The 22,634-nt window shown below is 40.7% G+C and overlaps 2 protein-coding genes across 2 annotated transcripts; one reads left to right on the top strand and one right to left on the bottom strand.

The window, feature by feature from the left end:
* Nucleotides 1-2,068: 2,068 nt before the first annotated feature.
* On the top strand, nt 2,069-5,569 carry LOC143620028 (14-3-3-like protein D). Its single transcript, XM_077091824.1, has 7 exons — nt 2,069-2,180; nt 3,142-3,448; nt 3,674-3,761; nt 4,346-4,452; nt 4,556-4,704; nt 5,215-5,255; nt 5,365-5,569. The coding sequence occupies exons 1-7, from the start codon at nt 2,108-2,110 to the stop codon at nt 5,365-5,367; spliced, it is 768 nt and encodes a 255-aa protein (XP_076947939.1). The 5' UTR covers nt 2,069-2,107; the 3' UTR covers nt 5,368-5,569.
* Nucleotides 5,570-19,408: 13,839 nt separating this feature from the next.
* Nucleotides 19,409-22,403, bottom strand: LOC143620021 (TPR repeat-containing thioredoxin TTL1-like). The gene is made up of 7 exons (XM_077091820.1): nt 21,646-22,403; nt 21,139-21,334; nt 20,864-21,051; nt 20,443-20,776; nt 20,159-20,363; nt 19,963-20,069; nt 19,409-19,681 (listed from the first exon to the last, which is right to left on the bottom strand). The coding sequence occupies exons 1-7, from the start codon at nt 22,401-22,403 to the stop codon at nt 19,529-19,531; spliced, it is 1,941 nt and encodes a 646-aa protein (XP_076947935.1). The 3' UTR covers nt 19,409-19,528.
* Between the last annotated feature and the right edge of the window lie 231 nt (nt 22,404-22,634).

The following is a 22,634-nucleotide window of genomic DNA, read 5'->3' as shown; positions in this document are numbered from 1 at the left end:
TTTGGAAAAAGAAGAAAATAAGAAAAGATTTTGGATATACGTCTCAAAATAAATTCACCGTTTAAAAAAACAAATTTAAAAAATAAATATGAGATGTGTTTTGAATAAGAGTAAAGTGTCATTTTCGTCATAGTTTGGCAATAATAATATGAATTTAGTTCAAAAAAGTTTATTTTTTGCATATGGACTCTCCACGTTTCTCAATTCTTGCCAATTACATCCAAATCACTAACCTCGTTAAATTTAATCGTTAAGTCAAGGGTAAACATGTCTTTTCACTATTTCTTTATTATATGAGTAAAGTGCCAAAACCGTCCCTGAGGTTTGGTCATATTTGCGAATTTCGTCCAAAAATATTTTTTTTGCAAGTAGACCCTCGATTTTTCCCAACTGTTGCCAATTTCTTCCAAATTGTTAATTCGGTCTAAATTCAACGTTAACTTATGGGTGTTACTGTCCTTTTACATGTTTGTTTACATTATTGTCATTATGTGTTTGTTTGATGACATATATAACATTTCACGATTTCTATGTTTGAATCAAATATATTATCCGTTTGTTTATTCTTTTTTATTTTTAGTCATATAAGGGGTTTAGCCCAGCGTAATAATAATAACAATGGAAACAAATTTGTAAAAGGACAGTAACACTCCTAAGTTAACGTTAAATTTAGACCGAGTAACAAATTTGACGAAATTGGCAACAGTTGGGAAACATCGAGGGTCTAATTTCGAAAAAAAATATTTTTTGGCGAAATTAGCAAATGTGACCAAACTTCAGGAACGATTTTGATGTACTCATGTAATAAAGAAAGAGTGAAAAGACATGTCTACCCCTGAGTTAACGATTCAATTTAACGGAGTTAGTGATTTGGATGTAATTGGCAAGAATTGGAAAACATGAAGGGTCCATATGCAAAAAATAAACTTTTTAGACTAAATGCACATTATTCCAAACCACAAGGACGAAAATGACACTTTAAACTGTATTAAATAAAAAGATATTTAAAAGAAGAAAAAATGACGGATTAAAGTTGTAATTTGTAAACTTGAAGCGCCAAAGTGTCAATAGCTAGGGATTAAAATGATATTAATAAAGAATAGCACGTTCTGAGCGTGTCCAACGTGGAGTGGTGGCCATATCCTAACGTCAACACCTGTAGGTCCTTCTTGTCGTTTTCCATTGCATCATTAATTCTCTGAATTATCGTTTGGAGTCCCTCAGCTTCTTTATCTTTGCATATTTAGCACTTCTTTATCTTGTTGCATGTTCATTTTTAGAATCCATTTACAAGTTGCCAATTCGTTTTAATTGCATCTTGTTAGAGTTGACATCTTTCACACAAGTAAACATATAAACGGTTTTCTACTTTCTCATTTCACTTTGACAGGCAACATGACAGAACCCGATGATTGCCATCCGTTGTTAACTTCGCATGTATAGTAATATAACTTATCGTGTATCTGTTACATATACGAGCAATCTAATTTAATCAACTCATTAAAACCTAAAGTAATCTGAAGCTAGTATTCCTTCCATATCTAATTACTTCTCTAGTAGTTATAAAACACTCACAATCTTCCTTTAGCAAAAGGAACTTTCACTAGAGTATTTCACCAAATTACAAGAAAAGGAACGACCAAGAATATATCAAACAATATATGTTTCAAACTCTAGAAAAACTACCTGTTATAACCCTGAAAGCTTATTCAATATTGAATGCTTTACAGTCAGTTGCCATCTTAGTTTTAAGGTCCCTAGTTTTGTGAGGCCTTGAGACCAAAATAAAAGAAAAACCCCATTTACTTCCGGAATTCAGATCAATTGGCGAAACTTAGGATTTAAACGAGACTAAACTTATTTAGTCGTATATGGAGCAACGTCTCGCATATTTGTGTCCACGCTTCACATCTCGACTTCTGAGACCTAAACGAGCTTTAGTGGCCAAAACCAAAAAAAATAAAACTCTGGTGTCCAAAACAAACATTCCTTTCAATATAACTACAACATCAGCAGACGCATCTTTCCGCGTTTCTTTAATTTTACAAAAAAGAAATTAATAGTAGAGAGAGAAAGTAGCTGCACCTGAGCTTTAAGATCGGCATCAATGGCGGCTTCTGCTGAACGCGAAAACTTCATCTACGTCGCTAAGCTTGCCGAGCAAGCCGAACGCTATGACGGTTAGCCTGTTTCGTCTTAGATCCGTTCTTTACACTTCATTTCCGTAATTTTAATCTAAATTTTGGTGCCCTAATTTGTGCAATATGTAGACTTGGTTGACTTATGGATATTAATTGTTACAAATTAAAGCATTAAATTATTTAAAAAGTTAATTGGAGATTTAGAGGAGATACTGTGGCTAGATTTAGGGTGTTTTTTTAGATCCTATGACATATATGCTATTACTATTACTATTTTGTTATAAATATGTTTAATATTACCACGTTAAGCTTTTTTAGAAAAAAAAAATGCTATGTATCCATAAAATTGAAGTCAAATTATTATTCTGTTTGTGTTAAGATATTCAATTCGGTATTAGCTTTTTGAAATTGTGGAGAATAATATCAATTACTGTAATTAACTAGTTAAAAAGTACTGGATTTAGAATCTCAACTTAGTTATCAAACGTTGACTGTTGACATAGTTATTGAACTGTGTAAATACACACTAATCAAGCTAGATTTGTGGCCTGTGGGCATTGGGCAGTGTTGCCAAAACTGTGATTAATGATTCACCTGATCGGACACATTAATGGGTAGTCGATTGGATTCGGTCGAATCGGTCAAAAATTGCCCAAATCTGACCTTTTTTAAAGGCGACTGGACCTTGTTTTTCTCATTGATTTGTGGTGTTTACGTTTAATTGTTTATGTTTGAAGTATTTATGCATACTTTTCGAAAATTACGTGTAAAAATTTGAATGTGATTAATCCCTATTAATCACTAATCGATACCTCACCACCCGACTAGTGTCTGCCGAGTTCTACAACACTTCCTGTGGGTTTAATTTCATATATGATTTTGAAAATGAATTAAGTTTTTAGCATGCAACATGTTAACATGTAGAACTATATAAGCTGTTTTCATCAAACTGTACTGTAATAGTCTTTATGATCTTATGGTGTTTTGTTGTTTGTTTCAGAGATGGTGGAAGCCATGAAGAAAGTAGCAATGTTGGACATTGAATTGACTGTCGAGGAGCGAAATTTGCTCTCGGTTGGATACAAGAATGTGGTGGGCTCGCGTAGGGCATCATGGAGGATACTGTCTTCCATTGAGCAAAAAGAGGAGTCAAGAGGCAATGAAGTTAATGTCAAGCGGATTAAGGAATATAGGCAGAAAGTGGAAACAGAGCTGTCAAACATATGCAAAGATATCATGGCTGTGATTGATGAGCATCTGATTCCATCTTCCTCTGCTGGAGAATCCACTGTTTTCTACTACAAAATGTGAGTTTTAGTTAGTTACACATAGGTCCAAAAGAACATTTTTGTCCCGTATTTTTTATTCTTTTGTGGTCATTGATTCTTATTACCTTATTCTATTTTGTGGGCTTTGTGTTTTTCTAGCAGCAACTTGCTCTAAGAATAAAAGAATGTAATCTTTACATAATCTGATTCTGAAAGAGATACAAATGTTTTAAAGATTTGGTTATGGGTTTTGATGGAATGTAGGAAAGGAGACTATTATAGGTATCTTGCAGAGTTTAAGTCTGGTAATGACAAGAAAGAAGCAGCTGATCAGTCTCTTAAGGCTTATCAAGTAAGTCACGTTTTCTATTTGTAGTTTAGTGGATAGGCCTGTAAGTGAACCGAACGTTTAGTGAATTGCTCGTTCATAAAATAAACGAACGAATCGTGAATGTTTGTTTATGCATCTATGGTCATTTATATTTATTCATTTACGTTTGTTTCTATTCGTTTACTTATGTTCGTTCGTTAAAAATCCATTTAAATCTATTTAATAAGAAATTAAAATCAATTTGAATTACGTATTAAAAACATTTTATTATATATTTTTGTTTACTATTTAAGTGTTATATTTAATGATCGGAATACGTTTACTTTTAGAAGGTATCTGTTCATTTATGTTAGTTTGTGTTTGATTATGTTCTTTTGTGTATGTTTATGTTAGTGAATTATTTCGTTTAGATTTTTAGAATATTTACAAATGAACATGAACACATTAATTTTTATAAATGAACATGATCAAGAAGATTAGTTTGTTCAAGTGTTTTGTGTTTGTTTGGTTGGTTGGTTAAAGTTAAACTTCATTCGTGTTCATTCAGTTTGTTTACAAACCTATTAGTAGATGCCAATTTCTTTATACTTTTATTTTTTTTCCAGTTGGCTTCTACTGCTGCAGAGGATTTATCTCCTACTCATCCCATTAGATTGGGTTTAGCTTTGAACTTCTCGGTTTTCTATTACGAGATCATGAACTCTCCCGAAAGGTAACAAACTTTATAAAAGGATATTGTTGGTATTATTGAATCTTGATTTTTGATATGAAAACTTCATTCTAACTTGTGTTTTCTTGAACATTGGTTTTATCAGAGCTTGCCACCTGGCAAAACAAGCTTTTGATGAAGCGATCTCAGAACTTGATTCATTGAGTGAAGAATCATACAAAGATAGCACTTTAATCATGCAGCTCCTCAGGGACAATCTCACTTTGTGGACTTCTGACATTCCTGAGGATGGAGGTTAAACATTTGTTATTATTATTATTATTGGTTATAACTAATTTTCTTTAATTCAAGGGCAAATACTATAAAAACCAGCATACTTTCTTTGTTTTCTCAAAAAAAGCCCCTTAACAATTTTTTACATATTAAAGGCCCTCCACTTTAAAATTTTTTTCACTACATAAGGAAAGAATTGAGAATTAATGTTTTGCATTGACACGTTGCGATAACAATCATTTGTTTAAATTTATTATGCATACCATTCTATTTGTTTAAATTTAGTTTAGTATATTGTTTTTGAAAGATTATTTGCTATAATTAACTTACTGATTTAAAAATGGAAAAGAAATGACGAACATTGACCCCCCTTTGCTCATCTAGTATTAATAAGTTAAAAAAACAAAATTTAGACAACTTTTACGAGAAAAAACATAAAGTTATGTTGGTTTTTATGGTATTTGCCCTTTATTTAATAGCAATATCTTTTCTTTTTTGTTTTAATTTATTAACATGGTATTTTCTTTACAGAAGACCAAAAGATGGAGATCACAAAAGGTGATGATGCAGAGGTTAGTCCCAACATATGAATTTGAAATAATAAATAAATAAATAAATTGTTGGTTTGTATCTGTTTTGTCAAGTTGTGCTTTAATTCAATATATAATTTTTTTTATGCAGTAAAATATGGAGGGTAAGTTTACATCCTTGGAGGGAGTGGATGTGACCTTTGTTATTGTATTTGTAAGCCTAAATTTGAAAGCTGTAATATGAGAATCGCATGCGTTAGTTGTTTTCGTTTGTTAAATTGTTGTAAAATGCCCAGAAATGGGACGTTTATGGCATGGCCGACATGTTTTATGATCCAGGCTTGTTTCTGCTGTTTGAGATCTCATCTGTTTTTCAATTGGAATTAGGTAGCCACTTTGTGTTTCAGATATTATGCGGTGTAACAAATCATGCTTGTTTGTTATTGAATAACTTACATTCAGAATAATCTAGGCTCCAAATTGTAAAAGACGGCACAGATCTACACACTTGAGCATGGATTGTGTTGCGATCGGGCCTTGTGTTTAAAGATATGATTCGCTCAGAACTGAAGACAAGCACCAATGCAGATGATGTACTAAAGTATTTCTTCACTTGGTGGGTGATAAGTTGATGGCGGAATTATGTGGCCATTTTGTGTTTCAGATATTATGCATCTTGATTCGAACTTCAGTCAACCAAAGGACTAACCCCACATGAAAGTGAAAACATGGACCAATGAAGACAGATATAAACCGTGTGATGGTATAAACAAACGCGATAAAGATATTAAGATGCATCTTGGTGTGAGTTTCAGTCAAACCAAAGGACTACACCACATGGTTTATGATGACACAATGAAAACAAGATGGACCAACAAAGACAATAAACCGCATGATGATATAAATGAGCACGATAAAGATGTTAGGACTTAAAGACGAAGATGAACATTTATGACGGGAGATAAGTTTAGGTGATATATATCAAGATCATGCATGATCTTTATATTTTTTTTTTATTTTTTTTTTTCACAATCGAAGTTTTATATAATTTACTATAAAACGATTACAATAAAGTGGCAGGCAAACGGGCAATAAGCTGCGCCGCAACCCCCTTGGGACCTAGAAGCTAAAGAGGTTCCGTGTACGACGCGCTGAACCCTACTAAAAAATTTCACAGCTCTGGAGCCAGAAAACCAAATGTATCAAAGGCAAATGGTAGAAAGACATGTTGATTATCTAAACAAGCTTTCTCGTGTTTAACAACTTTGCCCGATTCAGCCTTCAACGCAGCCTGACCCACAACAAACCCACGGTCCCTGAGCCCAACAAGAGGAGACACTCCTGTAAGATCTACACAGGCGTGTTTCCCCCCTGCCCACCCGAACACAAGAATATCAGCTGGTCGTAAAGTAGACCTTCATTCAATAGGATCCGTGAGAAAGTTAACAGGGGCCTCCTTTTTAGCAGAAATCCCTGCCCGTTTAAGAACATCACACAGAACATCCCTAACCAGATCATGTCTGTATTTAAAGCCAGGCAATTCTTTGCAATGCACCGCATGGTCACCAAAAGAATCCAAACAGACCTTACGACAAATTGGGCAAGGTTCATCCGTCGGGAACATAGGGATCATTAACCGGTACTTAAGGATAGCCCGATACTCCAAACCCGACATACGTTGGCCTAATCCTTCAATGGGGATGGCCGTTAGAAAATCCTGAGCCCGAAGGCATTCCAACACCGCCTTTTGGCCTAATCCTTCAATGGGGATGATCTTTATGAAAACGTTATTTTAAAATGAAATGTTTATAAAAATATGTGACATGACTTATCTTCGAAGATATTTATATGTAATTTTTACTCTCTATAGAGTCGCTACCAAAGGGTGGCTTGTCTGACAAAAAAAAATTAAGTTGACTAAGGTTAACTACGTTTAATTCAAATATCGTCGCATGATTGGTTCTTCCTCTCCAATCACACTCTCTCAACTCGTTAATAATTCTGTCATACAGTCATAGAACTGCAACACAAAGCATATGTTTCTTCAGTTGGGCATGCACTTGGCCTCTATTTGGAGCCGATGGTCACACTTGAAGCAACGTCTCTATCTCTTGGTATAGAGCTATGATTTGCCTACATATCATCCTTCCAGACCCTACCAGTAGCTTTGTTGTTTTATTATGAGTGAGATTTTATTGTGTATGATTGTTATTTTGATAGCAAATTATAGTAGTTTGGTGTGTTTGAAAAGTTGATAGATTTTTAACTAAAAAGTAAAAACTCATTTAACACTGATATGCGTGACGGTGCCATCATATTTCCGCTTGTTAGAATCCTAAACTTTTTATTCCTTTTTTTCTTTATGAAAATTTTCCCAATTTTAAAATCAAGCTCCAAAGAAAAACTAAACTGACCATATTCGGTCTATAACTATAACAAATATTTAATATACTTCCTGCCATTTCCTTCCTGGTTTACCAGACCGGTTATAATTAAGTATAATTGATTGAACTTCTTGCTTGCCTCACTCCTCCAACAAATGATATGTTAACAAGCACAAAGAAATTTTTGTAACTGTTTAAACAAATTTTTATAAGGATTTTGAGTTTGATTTGTTTTCTGTTGCGTGCAACAATTGTTTGTATGTAAGTGGCCCCTAAAACATAATACGCTATCAAGACAAAAAATAAAAATAAAAAATTTGATGTATCATTTATTTTTAAGAAATTAGTGATGAAAGAGCAGTAAAGCAATTTTCAACTTCAATAACCTTTTTGTTCATTATTTATCTGGCCCAATCAATAATTGCATTTATTTGAGAATAGACAATTTTATTAATATGCACATGATTGATTTTTAATTCAGAGTAATGGCATTACTATTATTAAAATAACTACCATATCATTTCTAGATCTATTTTTATAATAATTTAGTAACTTACTTTAAAAGAAATCCATTTTGAAAAAGATTAGTTACAATATACTTATATAGCATTTAGTATTGTTGGTGCAAGAGAACAAAATAGTGTGTTATAAACTAGATAATATACCATTTATATACATTAATATATGGTGCTTTAATTTAAACGAGCCAAACAAATGAACTAGCATAACCTCGGTCTCGACTCCTTTACAAACAAGCCGTTTCAAACAAATTTTGTACGAGCTTTAGTTACAAGATTTTTGAACATCCGTGACTTATTTGTACAATAAACAATACTTTTTGCCCATTTTATTGTGACGTTTGGGGCCTTTCAAGTTTCACTGTCGGGATGTAGCACACCAAAAATGAGCTGACACCTCATCGTTCATAGTTAACTTAGTATGCTATTTTAGGCCCTTAAAGTTTGCCAAGTGCCATTACAGCCCCTTCAAGTTTGTACAGTAGTACCTCTAGCCCCTTACATAATCAATCATATATGTATCTGACAAGTGACAATTGAGTCCCCCTTTAAAAAGTATAACATGTGGTGCTCCACCTTTGACTTCTATCGTGTAATCCATTCAACTGCTTTAGTTCCTCATGTTACACTGTCTAATTAAATTCATTTGGTTCTTATCCAAAGTACTATGCTCAATTAGTTTCATATTTAAAAGAATAAAAACATATATCAATATAAATTTGATGAGTGCATGAGTTGGTTTGGTTCGGTTTTGTGTTTATAAAACCTGTTTGGTTTCGATTTTTTGGGTCAGGTTTTTTGTTTTTTTACTGATTAATTTGGATGATAAACGGTAAAGCAAATTGTCGTACGATTTGAAATTTCTACACTGACTGACTAGAAAAAGATTCAAAAACCAACAAAAACAAAAGGATGATAGTTTGGAAGGTTTTACTATTTCAAACCAGACCATGACCACGTTTGATGTTTGAATTTTATAAGGGTCCATTGATTTAACAAATCAGAAAAAGTACATTCACTTTTAATGACCAAAATGGAATAAAAGTTAGTGAATAAATTGAAACAAAACTTAGCATGGAATCAAAGTTATACTTTGAAAAAATATGTTTTTTTTTTTGGGGGGGGGGGGTGCTTATTGTGAATACTCTAAATTCTATAGATAATGATTTAACAAGTCAAGAGGTCTATGGCTCTAGAGTCATTTACATCCATCCTCCATATGATAAATACTAATTAAATTATGAATCAATGTGTCATTAATTGTATTTTAATGAAACAAATATTAATTAAATTATGAGAGACCCCTAGAAACTTGAAAACAAAACTATGGAACTGGGGACCAATGCTGATCAAGAATCTTAAAATAAAAGGGCAATATTTAATGGATGGTGTAAATGGTGGAGGCCATAGTTTTGTTTAAGCGGTTTTCACCATTCATTAATGGATGGTGTAAATGGTGGAGGCCATAGTTTTGTTTAAGCGGTTTTCACCATTCATTGTATTCACATGTATTTTACACCCTTCACATGTCTTGTTTTCTCAAGATGGAACCTGGTCAACATACCCCTTGACTTTTAACCCAAATCCATTAAATTTAGCACAATGTTTTTACCTTTTTACCCTACGACCTATGCCATGGGTGTACAATGTTTTTACCTAACACAAGCCCCTCAAATTTAGCACAATCACTTTGCCTTGAAAGTCTATAATACTTCCAAACATCACATGCACAAAAGCCAACATATAAAAATGAAATAAAATTAAAAAAAAAATAGAAAGATAAATATTTTTATTGATGAAAAGTTTAACAGAAATAAAGCCCCCTAAGTATTAACTAAATCAAGTACGCCTAACCTATTGAAGAAACACTAACCGGACCCCGGGCAGATTACTGGTAACCTGGGGGTTGGAGAGCTGTTTCCCACGAGGGGTTAGACCCTTGGAAGATGGTTCTTCTGATAACCTGCAAAACAGACACCGTGAGCTCGTCACTGAGAAGGGGGGGGGTTCCTCCTTGTGACCACCCTCCGGCGTGAGAATCAGACTAGATTGCTCTTTAAATATAAAAGTATATTAAGAGATTGCTAGAGCAGATATCAGGTATATATGATAAGATAAGATGTTCTAAGATGATCATACCATTGGGGTATTTATAGCCGAAGGTAGGTTTCCAAGGGGTTTAGCCGGCCCAACACGCTACCAACTGTAACCTATGCACGTGCCTTGCCTGTGAGTGGTGGATAGGTAGCGGCTGACACAGAGCAGGCGTGTCGTGCACTCTTCCTCTTCTGCCAACTACAGGCTAGGCACGTGGTATGGCAGGAGTTGGTGGGTAGGCGGCGGCTATTGGTCACAGTGCTGTGGCGTGCTGTCTGCCATGCTGCTGTCAGTGAGCTGTCGCATTCTTGGTCAGATCTTTTGTCTGTACCTCGTCAGGTATCACACAAAAGATCCTCCATCATACGGACTGGCTCATTTAGGCGGGAGTTTTCCCCCTCCCGCCTTTGCTCATTCCTTCAGGTGACACTGGGAGAGTTAAGTGCCTTGTGCGTGTAGCCATGCTGCGCGGGTGGCCTTCCCTAGTGGCTTGTATCCGAGGCTGCGGGGACAGGCGGAGTCCTTCACCATTGGGAGGCATTTCCTGCGGGACCAGCTTGCGTACTGCGCGTAAGGACGTTACGTCTCTGAGCATGGTTGGTCCTGCGGATCCAGTTGGTCTCTGCGCAGACGTCCCTGTTTAAGGTGAGTCTTGCGGGTCCAACTGGGCTCTGCTGGGACCTACCTCTTCAAGTCCCCCCAGTCCAATGTTCTTCTCATGAGTGTTTAATAAAATGAGGTGAACTTTTGGACTTGAGCAAAGGGTTTTGAAAAGGGTTTTGTAAGGTTTTCCATGGGGATTCTTTCCGCGGAAGTCCTTGTCACTTGCAGAAATGCCCAAGTTTCCTGCTTGGTCTTTGGGTATGATGCGGGTAGGTCTGTAACCTCCTCGCAAGTCAGGAGCATTGAGTCCCAGTTGTATGTATTTTCCATGAGGTTTTGGTAGTTTTGAACATAGTGATCAATTATGTTAAGACCACCAATTCCATCTTGGAGCTTCAAACAACGTAGTTCTCGACGTTCCCGCTATGCGGGGATGTTATTTCCGTTTCCGCAAGCATTGCCCAGAAGATCCTTCTTGGTTTCAATTCCCAGCGGAGCGCTAGGTATGTGAAGGGTTTTGCCTTAACACTGTACCTGTGCTCGTCTTACGGTTACTTTACTTCCAAGGTATTCCTGGCGTCAATTCCCTGCGGGTGTTAGGTATGTGAAGGGTTTTGCCTTTACACTGTACCCGCACCCGTCTTATAGTTACTTGGTTGCCGAGGTACTTGGCTTCAATTCCCTGCGGGTGCTAGGTATGTGAAGGGTTTTGCCTTAACACTGTACCCGCATCCGTCTTACGGTTACTTGTTCACCAAGGTTTTCTTGGCTTCAATTCCCTGCGGGTGTTAGGTATGTGAAGGGTTTTGCCTTAACACTACCCACAGCCGTCTTACGGTTATTTGTTTGCCAAGGTTTATTTGGCTTCAATTCCCTGCGGGTGCTAGGTATGTGAAGGGTTTTGCCTTTACACTGTACCCGCATCCGTCTTACGGTTACTTGCTTGCCAAGGGGTAAGGGGTATTTTCCCGCTTACTTTTTAATATTTTCGAATTTTGAATTTTGAAATTCGAAGAGTTGGTGAAAAGATAAGTCCAAACCTCTGAAACGTCGTGCGACGGTTTCTTCTGACTGTGTCAGGACGTGCAGGGAGTTATGGTGACGTGACAGAACATGGTCATTCCAGTTGCTTTTTCAGGCGCGTGGGCACGGGATTTCGGGCGCGTAGCCGCGAAATCTCTGGCATACGTCCTTGTGACAGATGTTGCCAGCTTGCTTTTGCCACGCGTCATAGTTTCATTGCACCTTTGATTTCTCTCTCTTCCGTATTAAATTCATCGCATTAATTGCGATTACTATATAAAGGGGGAGAGGGTTATTTGCAATTCACACTTTTCACTTTCATCTCTTCTTCTCAAGTAATTTCCGGCGAATTTTTCTGTTCAGTAAAGCATTACCCTGAAATCTCTTTTCATCTTTCTTCCACCATGTCTTCTCATGATGCTGATGACCAGAAGACTGCTGGCGAATGCCAGTGCTCTCTTCCTGTCGATCTGTACCAGTATATCGTCAGGAAGTTCATGCTCGAGTCTCTCGAGCCTGAGTTTCCTGAACCCCACCATACTGTGTACGATGCCCCTAGTGGCAAGATCGGGGTTTATGCTGCATTCTTTGTCTACGGAAACCTTAGGTTTCCGTTGACAAAGTTTGTGTACCGTGTCCTGGAGAGGCACGGTGTGCACCTGACAGAGGTGCACCCCATGGCCATTGCCAAGGTCCGGCACTTTGAGTGAGTGTGCCGGATACTGGGCCTTGAGCCCCTCGTTGACCGTCTGATGACCTTCTACACTTGGAGGTGCATCCAGGGGTGGTACACTCTTACAACCCGTATCAAGGGTTTAAAGATTTGTACCACCGAGCGGAGTCTTCGCTCATGGAGAAGAGAGTTCTTCTTCATATCCGCTCGCGCCATCCCCATCGCCATGAAGTTCAAGAATGGCCAGGCGCTTCCGAACCTTCCCGCCCTCAACTACGAGGAGGCGGAATGGTTCTCGAAGATATCCCGGGTCCAGTCCCCGGTTTTCCGTTTTCCGGAGTCGGCGATGGTGATGCTGGGGATGAGCCGGGTGTGGAAGGCGGCGAATGCGGATAAGGTTCCGATCGTCCTTGAATATGGTTCGAACTCTGTCCCTTATGGTACGTCTTGTTTCATTTTGCTGACTTCGATTTTTTCTAACTTTCTTGTTGATTTCAGAGGGGAACGATCTTCAGTCGCTCCTGAACCCGCGGGAGGAAGATGGTCCCGCGCGGATGGGTACTCGTGCTCTGGACGAGAACGAGTTGCCCATCTTAGAGCAGACCGCGGGTCGGTTCGTGGAGGTTTACCCGCCAGGCCAAGAGATCCTGAGCCACCGACGGCCAGGTAAGCCTATCTTCTACCCTGAACCTCTCAATGCTGTGCCTGCTGCTGGAGTTGACATTTCTTCTTCTGAGGAATCCGCAGAAGGTCCTCCACTGGTGCGGAAGAAAAAGGCTGCCGTCGGGAAAGGCAAGGAGAAGGTGGCCTCTACGGCCGACCCGGTAATCCTATCTGACTCGGAGTCAGATAGTGCAGAGGTGGCGGGGAAGCCCGGTGGTGAGGAGACCACCGCTCCGGAGGCTGTAGCTGTTACCTCCGGGGAGGCAGCGACGACGACGGTTACCGGTGTCAAGAGGCCGGCTCCATCGGGTTCGCCCCCGCTCGTCCGTACGTTCAAGCTCAAGAAACCCCGTAAGTACCCCCATAATTCATCTAGATTTGTTGTTTCAAATAAATTTTCTAACACTTTTGCTTGTGCAGGTGTGGATGCTGACGCATTCCAGGGTGGAGTTGGAGCAAGTATTCCCCCGCCAATGAGGGAAGGCTCGGTCAGCCTTCCCGAGGCGTCGACCCAGGCGTCTGCGCCTGCTTCCGTTGGTTCCAGCCTTCCTGAGGCTGTTCCAGCTGAGAAGGTGTCTCCGCCGGCCGTGAGTGCAATTTTTACAGCATCTTTCACGGAGCCGGCGGTTACTGTTGCTGAGGAGGCGACGCCAACAATGGCTACCACAGCGGCTGCCACTATACCTGCGCCACCGGCACCGACGGCCGGACCATCAGGTACGCGCCGGGCTTCCCGCCGATCTATGCCACCTTCCCGTCTGCCTGACCTGTTGGATGGATTTCCTTTAGGTTCAGGTGATGGGTTTGGCGGCTATCGGCCTGTTATTGACCCTACAGGTACGTAGGGTTCTTTTTCCTTTGTATATTTTTGTCATCTTTTCCTAACTGCCTTTGTTTCTTTTGCAGTGTCGGATTCCAATGAAGTGTATGTTCCAAGATGGAACATACGCCGAGGAACAACCCTTCGCACCCCTGTGGAGTGCGTGGATTGGGCTCGCCACGCTGCTCCTCATGGTGCGTTGGGGGAAGCCATGGCTAGCTACCAGGAGGGTAGGCTAACCAATGAGCTTCGGGTTCTCCAAGCCCGGATGCAGCCCCGCGTCGAGCTGCTTTGTCGTGAAAACGACAAGTTAAAAGCAGCTCGCGCCAAAGAAATATCTGAGACGCGGGCTCTGCGGGAGGAGAACCGGCAGTTGGCCGCTGCCGCCGCCGAGAAGGAGAGAGCATTCAAGGCCCTCGAGGTTGAAGTCCAGGCGCGACTCGAGGCCCGCTCCAAGGCTGCCCAAGCTGTGAATGAACAGCTTCGGCTGGCTAAGGAGACTGCGCGAAACTCAACTGAGAGGGCTGCCAAGGCTGAAGCTGTTGCTGAGCCGCTTCGCGAAGAGAATGGGCAGCTTAAATGCAAATTAAAGGCTCTTCAGCATGCTCATGACGCCTTGGCAATGGAAGATGCCAAGAAGCTGCAGGAGATCCTTGACCAGAGGGGGGGTGCTTGACCGCACTGAAAGGAAACTCAAAAGCGTCGAAGAGGCTGCCGCCAAGGAAGTTCAACTTGCCAACCTTGATAAAAGCGGAGCCGAACGTGCTTACAAAGAAAGTCAAGCTACCCTCCAATGGCTGCTTCGAGAAGCGTTGCCTCAGGTATCTTTATCTTTTTCTTTACGCTTTCCGCTCGTAATTAGAAAATGTTCTAACTTGTATTCTTTTGTAGGTTGTGCGTCGGGTCCTTTCAGAGACCTCTTATGACGATGCGATGAGCGCAGCCCTCAACGCTTCTCATGAGGATGGGGAGAAGACTGGCTTCCTACTTGGTCTAGGGTTTGCTGAGAGAGGCTTTCCGCCCTCCAACTTCCCTTTATTCAATGTTAATACTGAAGCTGCTTATGACCAAGCTGTGAACCAGTACGCTGCCTTCCCGCATCCAGTGGTGGAGAAGGTGAATGAAGCTGCTGCTGCTGATGATGGGCTAAACATCCTTAAGGCTTTCCTTGGGCAGCCGCTCTCTGACGGTGCTGGTCCAAGCGGAGGTGGCCCTGAAGCCTGATCCTGAAGATCCCTTCCCACTGCTAGGATAGACTTAGCTTTGTATAGATTTCTTTTAGGCGGGTAGTTACCCGGCCACTGTTGTAATATATCATTGAAATATACGATTGTTATTCCTTTCATTGGATTCTTTGCTTTATAAACTTATGACTTGCATACTTAGTTTAAAATAGCAATTTTTCAAGTGTTTAGAATAAGAACCTTTGAACGTGGTTGATAGTGGGTTAAAGTTTCGCTTCCTCCTTCGTGATTGTGCGGGTAGAACCGTCCCTTGCACTTGGTAGGATGGCTAAACTTTAACTTTTATCTAACCTGCGTGTAGGTTTTTCTTACTTTTTGAGGATACCTTTGAACGTGGTTAATAGGTGTGAAGTTTTGCTTCCTCTTTCGTGATTGCGCGGGTAGAACCGTCACTTGCACTTAGTAGGATGGCAAAACTTTACCCATACCTGACCTGCGTGTAGGTTTTTCTTACCTTTTTAAGAATTTTGTTTTGAACCGTTCGACGCGCGGTTGTCGATAGGTTAGTGTTCATTTTCCTTTCATGATTCATGCGGATAGACCGACACTTTCATTTAATGGAATAATTGAACTCTTCTCCTTCAACTGACCTGCGTGAAGGTTTGCCACGTTATTGGGTTTGTGCGGGTAAGACCGCCTTCCCACGCAACGACTTCACGTAATGTGAATGCCGTCACCAGTGTTGGATAGTTTTAACCGTTCGACGCGCGGTTGTTGATAGGTTAGTGTTCATTTTCCTTTCATGATTCATGCGGATAGACCGGCACTTTCATTTAATGGAATAATTGAACTCTTCTCCTTCAACTGACCTGCGTGAAGGTTTGCCTGTTGAGGATAAGTTAACCTTTGAACGTGGCTGATAATAGGTGTGAAGTTTTGCTTCCTCTTTCGTGATTGTGCGGGTAGACCCGTCACTTGCACTTAGTAGGATGGCATAACTTTACCCATATCTGACCTGCGTATAGGTTTACCTTTTCCTCTTAAGAATTTTGAACCGTCCCATGCGCGGTTGTTGATAGGTTGGTGCAGTTCCCTCGAACTTTTTTCCCCTTCAACTGACCTGCGTGAAGGTTTATCATGCTTTTTGGGTTCGTGTGGGTAGGACCGCCTTCCCATGCAATGACGTTTTTTGTAATTATGCGGTGAAAACCGGCATATTAGTGTGTACAAAAGTATAAATGTAAATCATCAGCTTCGGCGTTTGAAAGAGAATCATTTCCATTAGAAGTGGCTCTTGGCCTTTTCTGTACAAATTGGAATTGATTACATGCAAACTGTGTAATTGAACTCCCTTCCATGTTGGGACAGGAGTGCCATCGAGCCGACACGCACCTGTTTCGGGATCTCGTTCTTTACGCAGCATGTAGTCTCCATATTGAAGCTGATTTTTTATTCGTGTTTACCCCAGCCATGGTTCCACACGCACCTGCCTGCCTGCTTAGCTTTTATTTCGCCACGAGGTGCGCGAGCGTCCCATCTCTGACGAATGTTTCGACCATGTCTTTTACGTCTATGCATTCTTCAGTGTTGTGGCCTTTTGTTCTGTGATAGTCACAGTACTTGCTCCGATCAGCATCGTGACGATGTCGGATTACTGGAGGCTTTGGCCATGGGAGCTCTTCAGTAGCAAATATGTCAGTGACGCTTTTGGTAAGTGGCGTCCATCTGGAGTTCCGGTGCAGCTTTACATTATCCCTATCACCCAATCGGTGCTGTAAGCCGGATGAGGTGTCAAAGTTTACCCTTGACTGCCAAATGCCTTGCTTCCGTTTTTTGTTCAATCGGGCGGTGAGGACGTTGTCCTCTCTCGTCCTCTGGGTGTAAAGGTTTGTGCTCTGCGGAAGGTCTCTACCCAATTGCTTCTCCGTTTCCGCATAGCGTTTGGCTGCTGTCATGATGCCATCCCATGTGGATGGCATTCCATCTTTACCCGTTAGGGTGCGGATAAGCTCTGGGTCCTGCGCGCCTTGGATGAAGGCTGCGCGAACAAGATCCTCGCTGATATTGCCCAAACTTAACTTCTTTGAGTTGAAGCGAGTGATGAAGTTTGGCAGAGATTCATCTTCTTCCCGTATGCATTTGAGGATTGTCCATTGCTCCTCGGTATACTTTCGCTGCTGGCTGAAGTGTTGGCTAAACTTCTGCTGGAAGTCTGCCCAGTCGTAAATGTGGTTAACCGGTAAACGATCAAACCAAACCCTAGCAGCCCCCACCAGCGTCATTTGAAACATGTAACACCACGTGGGTTCCGTCCAGTTGCTGACGGTTGCCCCTGCTATGAACCTGTTCAAATGGTCGTCTGGGTCGGACATACCATCATAAGTGCCTATGTTGGGCATTTGTTTGGCACTTTTTGGGGCAATTGCTTCCGCAATGTCCCTTGCAAATTTGGACGTTCCCGCATTTGCAACGTTCGGTCTGAACGTTTTGGAGAAGTCTCGTGAACTTCCACCTGTGCTTTTTGGTTTGAAGGCTTGTCCAAAATGCCTTCTCGGTTGGGAGTCCATTTCCTTACGCTTCCCTTTTGCCCTATGGCGAGGGTTCGCGTCGGAGTCGGATTCCTCCGAGTCATTGTCCAAGTATTCTTCGAATTCGTCGGCCTGTTGGACGGAACGCAAGCGTTCGTCCAACTCAGCTTGGAATTCCTTTTGTCGTGCCTCCGCCCATGCCTTAACTTCATCGAGAGTTTGGCGGGGGAGTCTTGTTCGTTTTTCAAACTGGGTATCGGTGAATCCCAGTGGGCGATTATTTACTGCACTTGCCCCAGCTTGGGTAACTGGGGTAGTGTTCGTAAAATTTACTTCACTTGCCCCGGCTTGGGTAACCGGGGTAGTGTTTGTAAAAACTGTGTTGCCGGTATTCCCTCCAGTAGCTGGGGTTGTGGTTACCGGAGTTTCTTTAACCATCTTTCTAGAAGTTTGAAAAAACTGGAGAAAAATGAAGTTCTAGCTTTATGCACGGATGGCGCCAATGAAGAAACACTAACCGGACCCCGGGCAGATTACTGGTAACCTGGGGGTTGGAGAGCTGTTTCCCACGAGGGGTTAGACCCTTGGAAGATGGTTCTTCTGATAACCTGCAAAACAGACACCGTGAGCTCGTCACTGAGAAGGGGGGGGGGTTCCTCCTTGTGACCACCCTCCGGCGTGAGAATCAGACTAGATTGCTCTTTAAATATAAAAGTATATTAAGAGATTGCTAGAGCAGATATCAGGTATATATGATAAGATAAGATGTTCTAAGATGATCATACCATTGGGGTATTTATAGCCGAAGGTAGGTTTCCAAGGGGTTTAGCCGGCCCAACACGCTACCAACTGTAACCTATGCACGTGCCTTGCCTGTGAGTGGTGGATAGGTAGCGGCTGACACAGAGCAGGCGTGTCGTGCACTCTTCCTCTTCTGCCAACTACAGGCTAGGCACGTGGTATGGCAGGAGTTGGTGGGTAGGCGGCGGCTATTGGTCACAGTGCTGTGGCGTGCTGTCTGCCATGCTGCTGTCAGTGAGCTGTCGCATTCTTGGTCAGATCTTTTGTCTGTACCTCGTCAGGTATCACACAAAAGATCCTCCATCATACGGACTGGCTCATTTAGGCGGGAGTTTTCCCCCTCCCGCCTTTGCTCATTCCTTCAGGTGACACTGGGGAGAGTTAAGTGCCTTGTGCGTGTAGCCATGCTGCGCGGGTGGCCTTCCCTAATGGCTTGTATCCGAGGCATAAAGCCCCCTAAGTATTAACTAAATATTTTTATTGATGAAAATAGAAAGATAAATATTTTTATTGATGAAAAGTTTAACAGAAATAAAGCCCCCTAAGTATTAACTAAATCAAGTACGCCTAACCTATCCATCCAAATTTTTTCTTTTTCATTTTGTATATATCCTCATCTTCACATATATACACATTACACAAAGGGCAGATCTATATCCAGAAAGCCATGGAAGCCCACTTGTAATTTACAACAAAACAGGGAATGATAGGATTATGATAATGGGGGGTAAAATGGGAATTCTAAAAAGCTAACATCTTGATAAGAAAAGAATGAGGGGTTTTGAAAATGGCTTTATAAAGATCCATAAGAGCCAAGGTAAATTAATTACTAACTAAACCTGTCTAGTTCCCATTGGCATTGGCTTTCAAAGATTGGCTCTTAATGGTAAAGATTATTGGGTTTTTTATGTAGTTTTGATACAGGAGGTCGAAGACGGAATTTCGCAAAATTACCATTATGCCCTCCATAGACGTGAAATTACAATTTTGCCCTTCACACACTGGTAACTGTTGGATTCCTTTAGAAGCTGTAATGGCGGACAGAGGATTCCAACACTTCTCGACATGGGCATACCATTTCCTTCATTCGATTACTCTTTTTGTAAATCTTGATTGTCGGTACAATTCTTACATTCTCAGCATTTGCAATTGCAGGGCTCTCTTCAATATCAACCTTTACATTGAAAAAATAAAAAAAAATCGTTAAACAAGTGAATGCAACACATTTCTACATGTGCATATAATTCCAGCTTCCTGTTTATAAAAATCAAAACTTTAAAATAACTTTTTAGCTTTTCAATCGTATACAAATGAATGCACGAATCACATTTTCAACTCAACATGTACATATAGTTCCAGCATGTATGCGCACGTTTCTTGATTATAAAAATCAAAACATTACAAAATTTCCTAACCTTTCAAATAAAAAATATATGCAAGAATAAATAATAATACCTTGAGAAAGTTTATAGATGGATATCGAGTGCATAACGTGTCAAGAAACGGGGATATCTGCTTGCATTCAAGATCGGATATTGTTTTGAAAAGAACAACAGACGCCCCTGCATTTCAAAAATAAAAGGTCAATGATTTATTCTCCAGAAAAAAAAGCATATATATAACTTTATTATGTGATGAATAAATCACAAACCAGTTGAAGCAACTGCAGCTTTGAACTGTTCAAGATTATTAATCACTTCAACTTCACCCCCAAATTTCAAATTATACACTTCTTCCCCTAGCGATTTCTTTAACGCCACTTGCGCGTGAAATAAAGCTTCGGCTATCTCATTATTATCCGGAAGCTCTCTCCTCAAAACCTCATAATCTCTCACTGATTCAGCCCACTTTTCAAGCTGTAACATAAGAAGGCTTAATATATTAATAAAAATTTATGTTTTTTTTTAAAACAACCAACTTTCTTTAACTTTATACCTTGACGTATGTAGCGGCTCTTCGAAGAAGGGCTTTTGTGTAATTTGGATGAAAATTAAGTGCTTGATTGCAGTCATCAAGAGATCTTTCAAACTGCCCGAGTTTAAACCAACAAGCTGCCCGATTGCAGTACAAAATTGAATTTGAGGGATCAAATTTAAGCCCATCACCATAAGCCGAACAAGCTTCGGTGAATCGTTCTGATTTAAACAAATCATTGCCACGAGCCCGGGATCTACACAATGACCTTATGTTTTGAAGCAAAACCGCCACCTCAACGTTTCTTGGGTCAATTTGTCCTGATTTCTCAATAGAAGTAACCGCACTCTCAAATCTTTAAAAAGGAATTAAAAAATGTCATTTTTAATTGTTTCGTTTCAAAACATAATGATAAACTAAGCATCTTATTACACAAACTCACCTTCCGAGTGACATGTCAATTTGAGCGCGTGCAAACAAAACGTATGCTTCAGATTGCATCCCGAAAAACTTCACTTGATAACAAGGCGGGCTAGTAGACGAGTCAAATTTAGGCATGCTTGAAAGAACCGAATCTGCATCGTCTAATCGATGGAGCTTCAATAATGCCTCGGCTTTGCATGCAAATAGCTATAAGTTTATAATATAAGAAAATTAGTTTTCACCATATCAATTAGCGAGTGAATTAGTAATGATAAAAACTACTACTTGTGTTACCTGAGGACAAGCGTCTGCTCCCGATGAAATAGCAGCTTCGGCTTCCCTTAAAATACCGCCCCAGTCTCGTACCCGTCTGGAGTACGTGCAGGCGTCTAAGTGCTTTTCTACTAATTGTAACTTCTGGGCCTTGTTCGGGTCGGGCTGATACTCGTTAAAATAAAGGTGTTTCCTTGCATTTTCAACCTGTCCTAAACTGCCATTGCTTACATGAATTAGATTCAACTTTTGGGCCTCATTTTTCATCTTCGATTACGATCAAGAACAGCATCATACGCTCATAACAATACCATAATGTAATTACAAAAGAATTAAGATCTAAATCAACATCACAAGATCAAGATTCATCCAAAAATGCAATAACAGCAAATATGACACAAGAATCAGATCTGAGAAAATGGGTTTTTATTATCAAGATTTCTTAAAAAATGATAAAAAAAAAAGATTTAAAAAAATAATAAAGATTCAAACTTTATCTTTACCATTTTCAAAATTTCTTGAACTTACCTAATAAGCAGAGATCCTAAACGATGGTGAGCCCTCACATATCCAGAATCCAACTTAATGGCTTCATCACACTCTTTGACTGCTTCGGTCAACCTTTTCAAACCCATCAATGCGGCTGCACGGTTACAATGGTAGGCTGCATTCGCAGGCGATAACGCAATTGCTCGATCATAATAACTCAATGCCTCTACAAAATGGCCTTTTTTATACTCATCATTCCCTAATTTCTTCAAATCTTCCGGATCCGGTGACACCCTTTTCGGATTCGGATTCGGATTCAAACCCGCCGGAGTTACGGGGCTTCCACGCATTATGCTGCCGTGGCCGTAATTATGTTGCCGTAAACTCAACACATCGGGTTTGGAGCTCCGATTCGCCATCATACCCGTCTTCAGAACCCTGCCGGACGGGCAAATATTACCCGCCGGAAGCACGTTACTAGCCGGAGAAGTAGCGGAACTCACGCCGGAAAATATTGACGACCCGGATCCAGACCGGGTATGACCCGGTTTAGCCCCTCGAGACCCGGAAACCGAAAATGCCGGAGAGCTATCGACTGACAGCTCGCCGGAGTGGGTGTTGGTAGGCCGCCGGAGCCTGTCGGAACCCGAGCCGGATGAGCTGGAGCTGGTGCTAATGGTGGGTCCGACTCTTAACGGGGAAATGGGTGAACCCGGACCCAGATTGAGTTCCCGGAAGTCGGGTTTATTGGTGTTATCGCCGTCGTTCGTGAGTTTATTAAACCCTAGTTCCGACATTTGGATTGTATGGTAAAGATTGAAACTTGGAGTGAGGGTTGTGGTTGATTAAAATACAACCACCGACGGATTATTATTATTAATAATATATATTATTGCAACATAGGAAAAAGGTAAGAAAGAAAGAGAAGAGAAGAGATGAGATGGGGATCTCGTGATTTAAAGGGAGAAGCAAAGAATGTGAGTGTGTGTGTTTTACAGAGAGGAAAGAGAAACCAAGGAGATGATGAT

Source organism: Bidens hawaiensis, unplaced genomic scaffold (assembly GCF_021521415.1).
Source record: "Bidens hawaiensis isolate Kalapana, Puna unplaced genomic scaffold, B.hawaiensis_p1.1 tig00002525_1, whole genome shotgun sequence".
In the NCBI taxonomy this organism is placed as follows: Eukaryota; Viridiplantae; Streptophyta; class Magnoliopsida; order Asterales; family Asteraceae; genus Bidens; species Bidens hawaiensis.
This window is presented reverse-complemented; position numbering and strand designations above follow the sequence as displayed.

Excerpts from the sequence above, each read along its gene's own strand:
- LOC143620028 (XM_077091824.1), top strand. The coding sequence starts at position 2,108 with ATGGCGGCTTCTGCTGAACGCGAAAACTTCATCTACGTCGCTAAGCTT. Across the intron at positions 3,449-3,673 it reads ACTGTTTTCTACTACAAAAT|GAAAGGAGACTATTATAGGT; the intron begins GTGAGTTTTAGT and ends GATGGAATGTAG. Across the intron at positions 4,453-4,555 it reads ATCATGAACTCTCCCGAAAG|AGCTTGCCACCTGGCAAAAC; the intron begins GTAACAAACTTT and ends TGGTTTTATCAG.
- LOC143620021 (XM_077091820.1), bottom strand. The coding sequence starts at position 22,403 with ATGTCGGAACTAGGGTTTAATAAACTCACGAACGACGGCGATAACACC. Across the intron at positions 21,335-21,645 it reads TTAGGATCTCTGCTTATTAG|TTTAGGACAGGTTGAAAATG; the intron begins GTAAGTTCAAGA and ends AAGCAATGGCAG. Across the intron at positions 20,070-20,158 it reads AGCTGCAGTTGCTTCAACTG|GGGCGTCTGTTGTTCTTTTC; the intron begins GTTTGTGATTTA and ends TTTGAAATGCAG.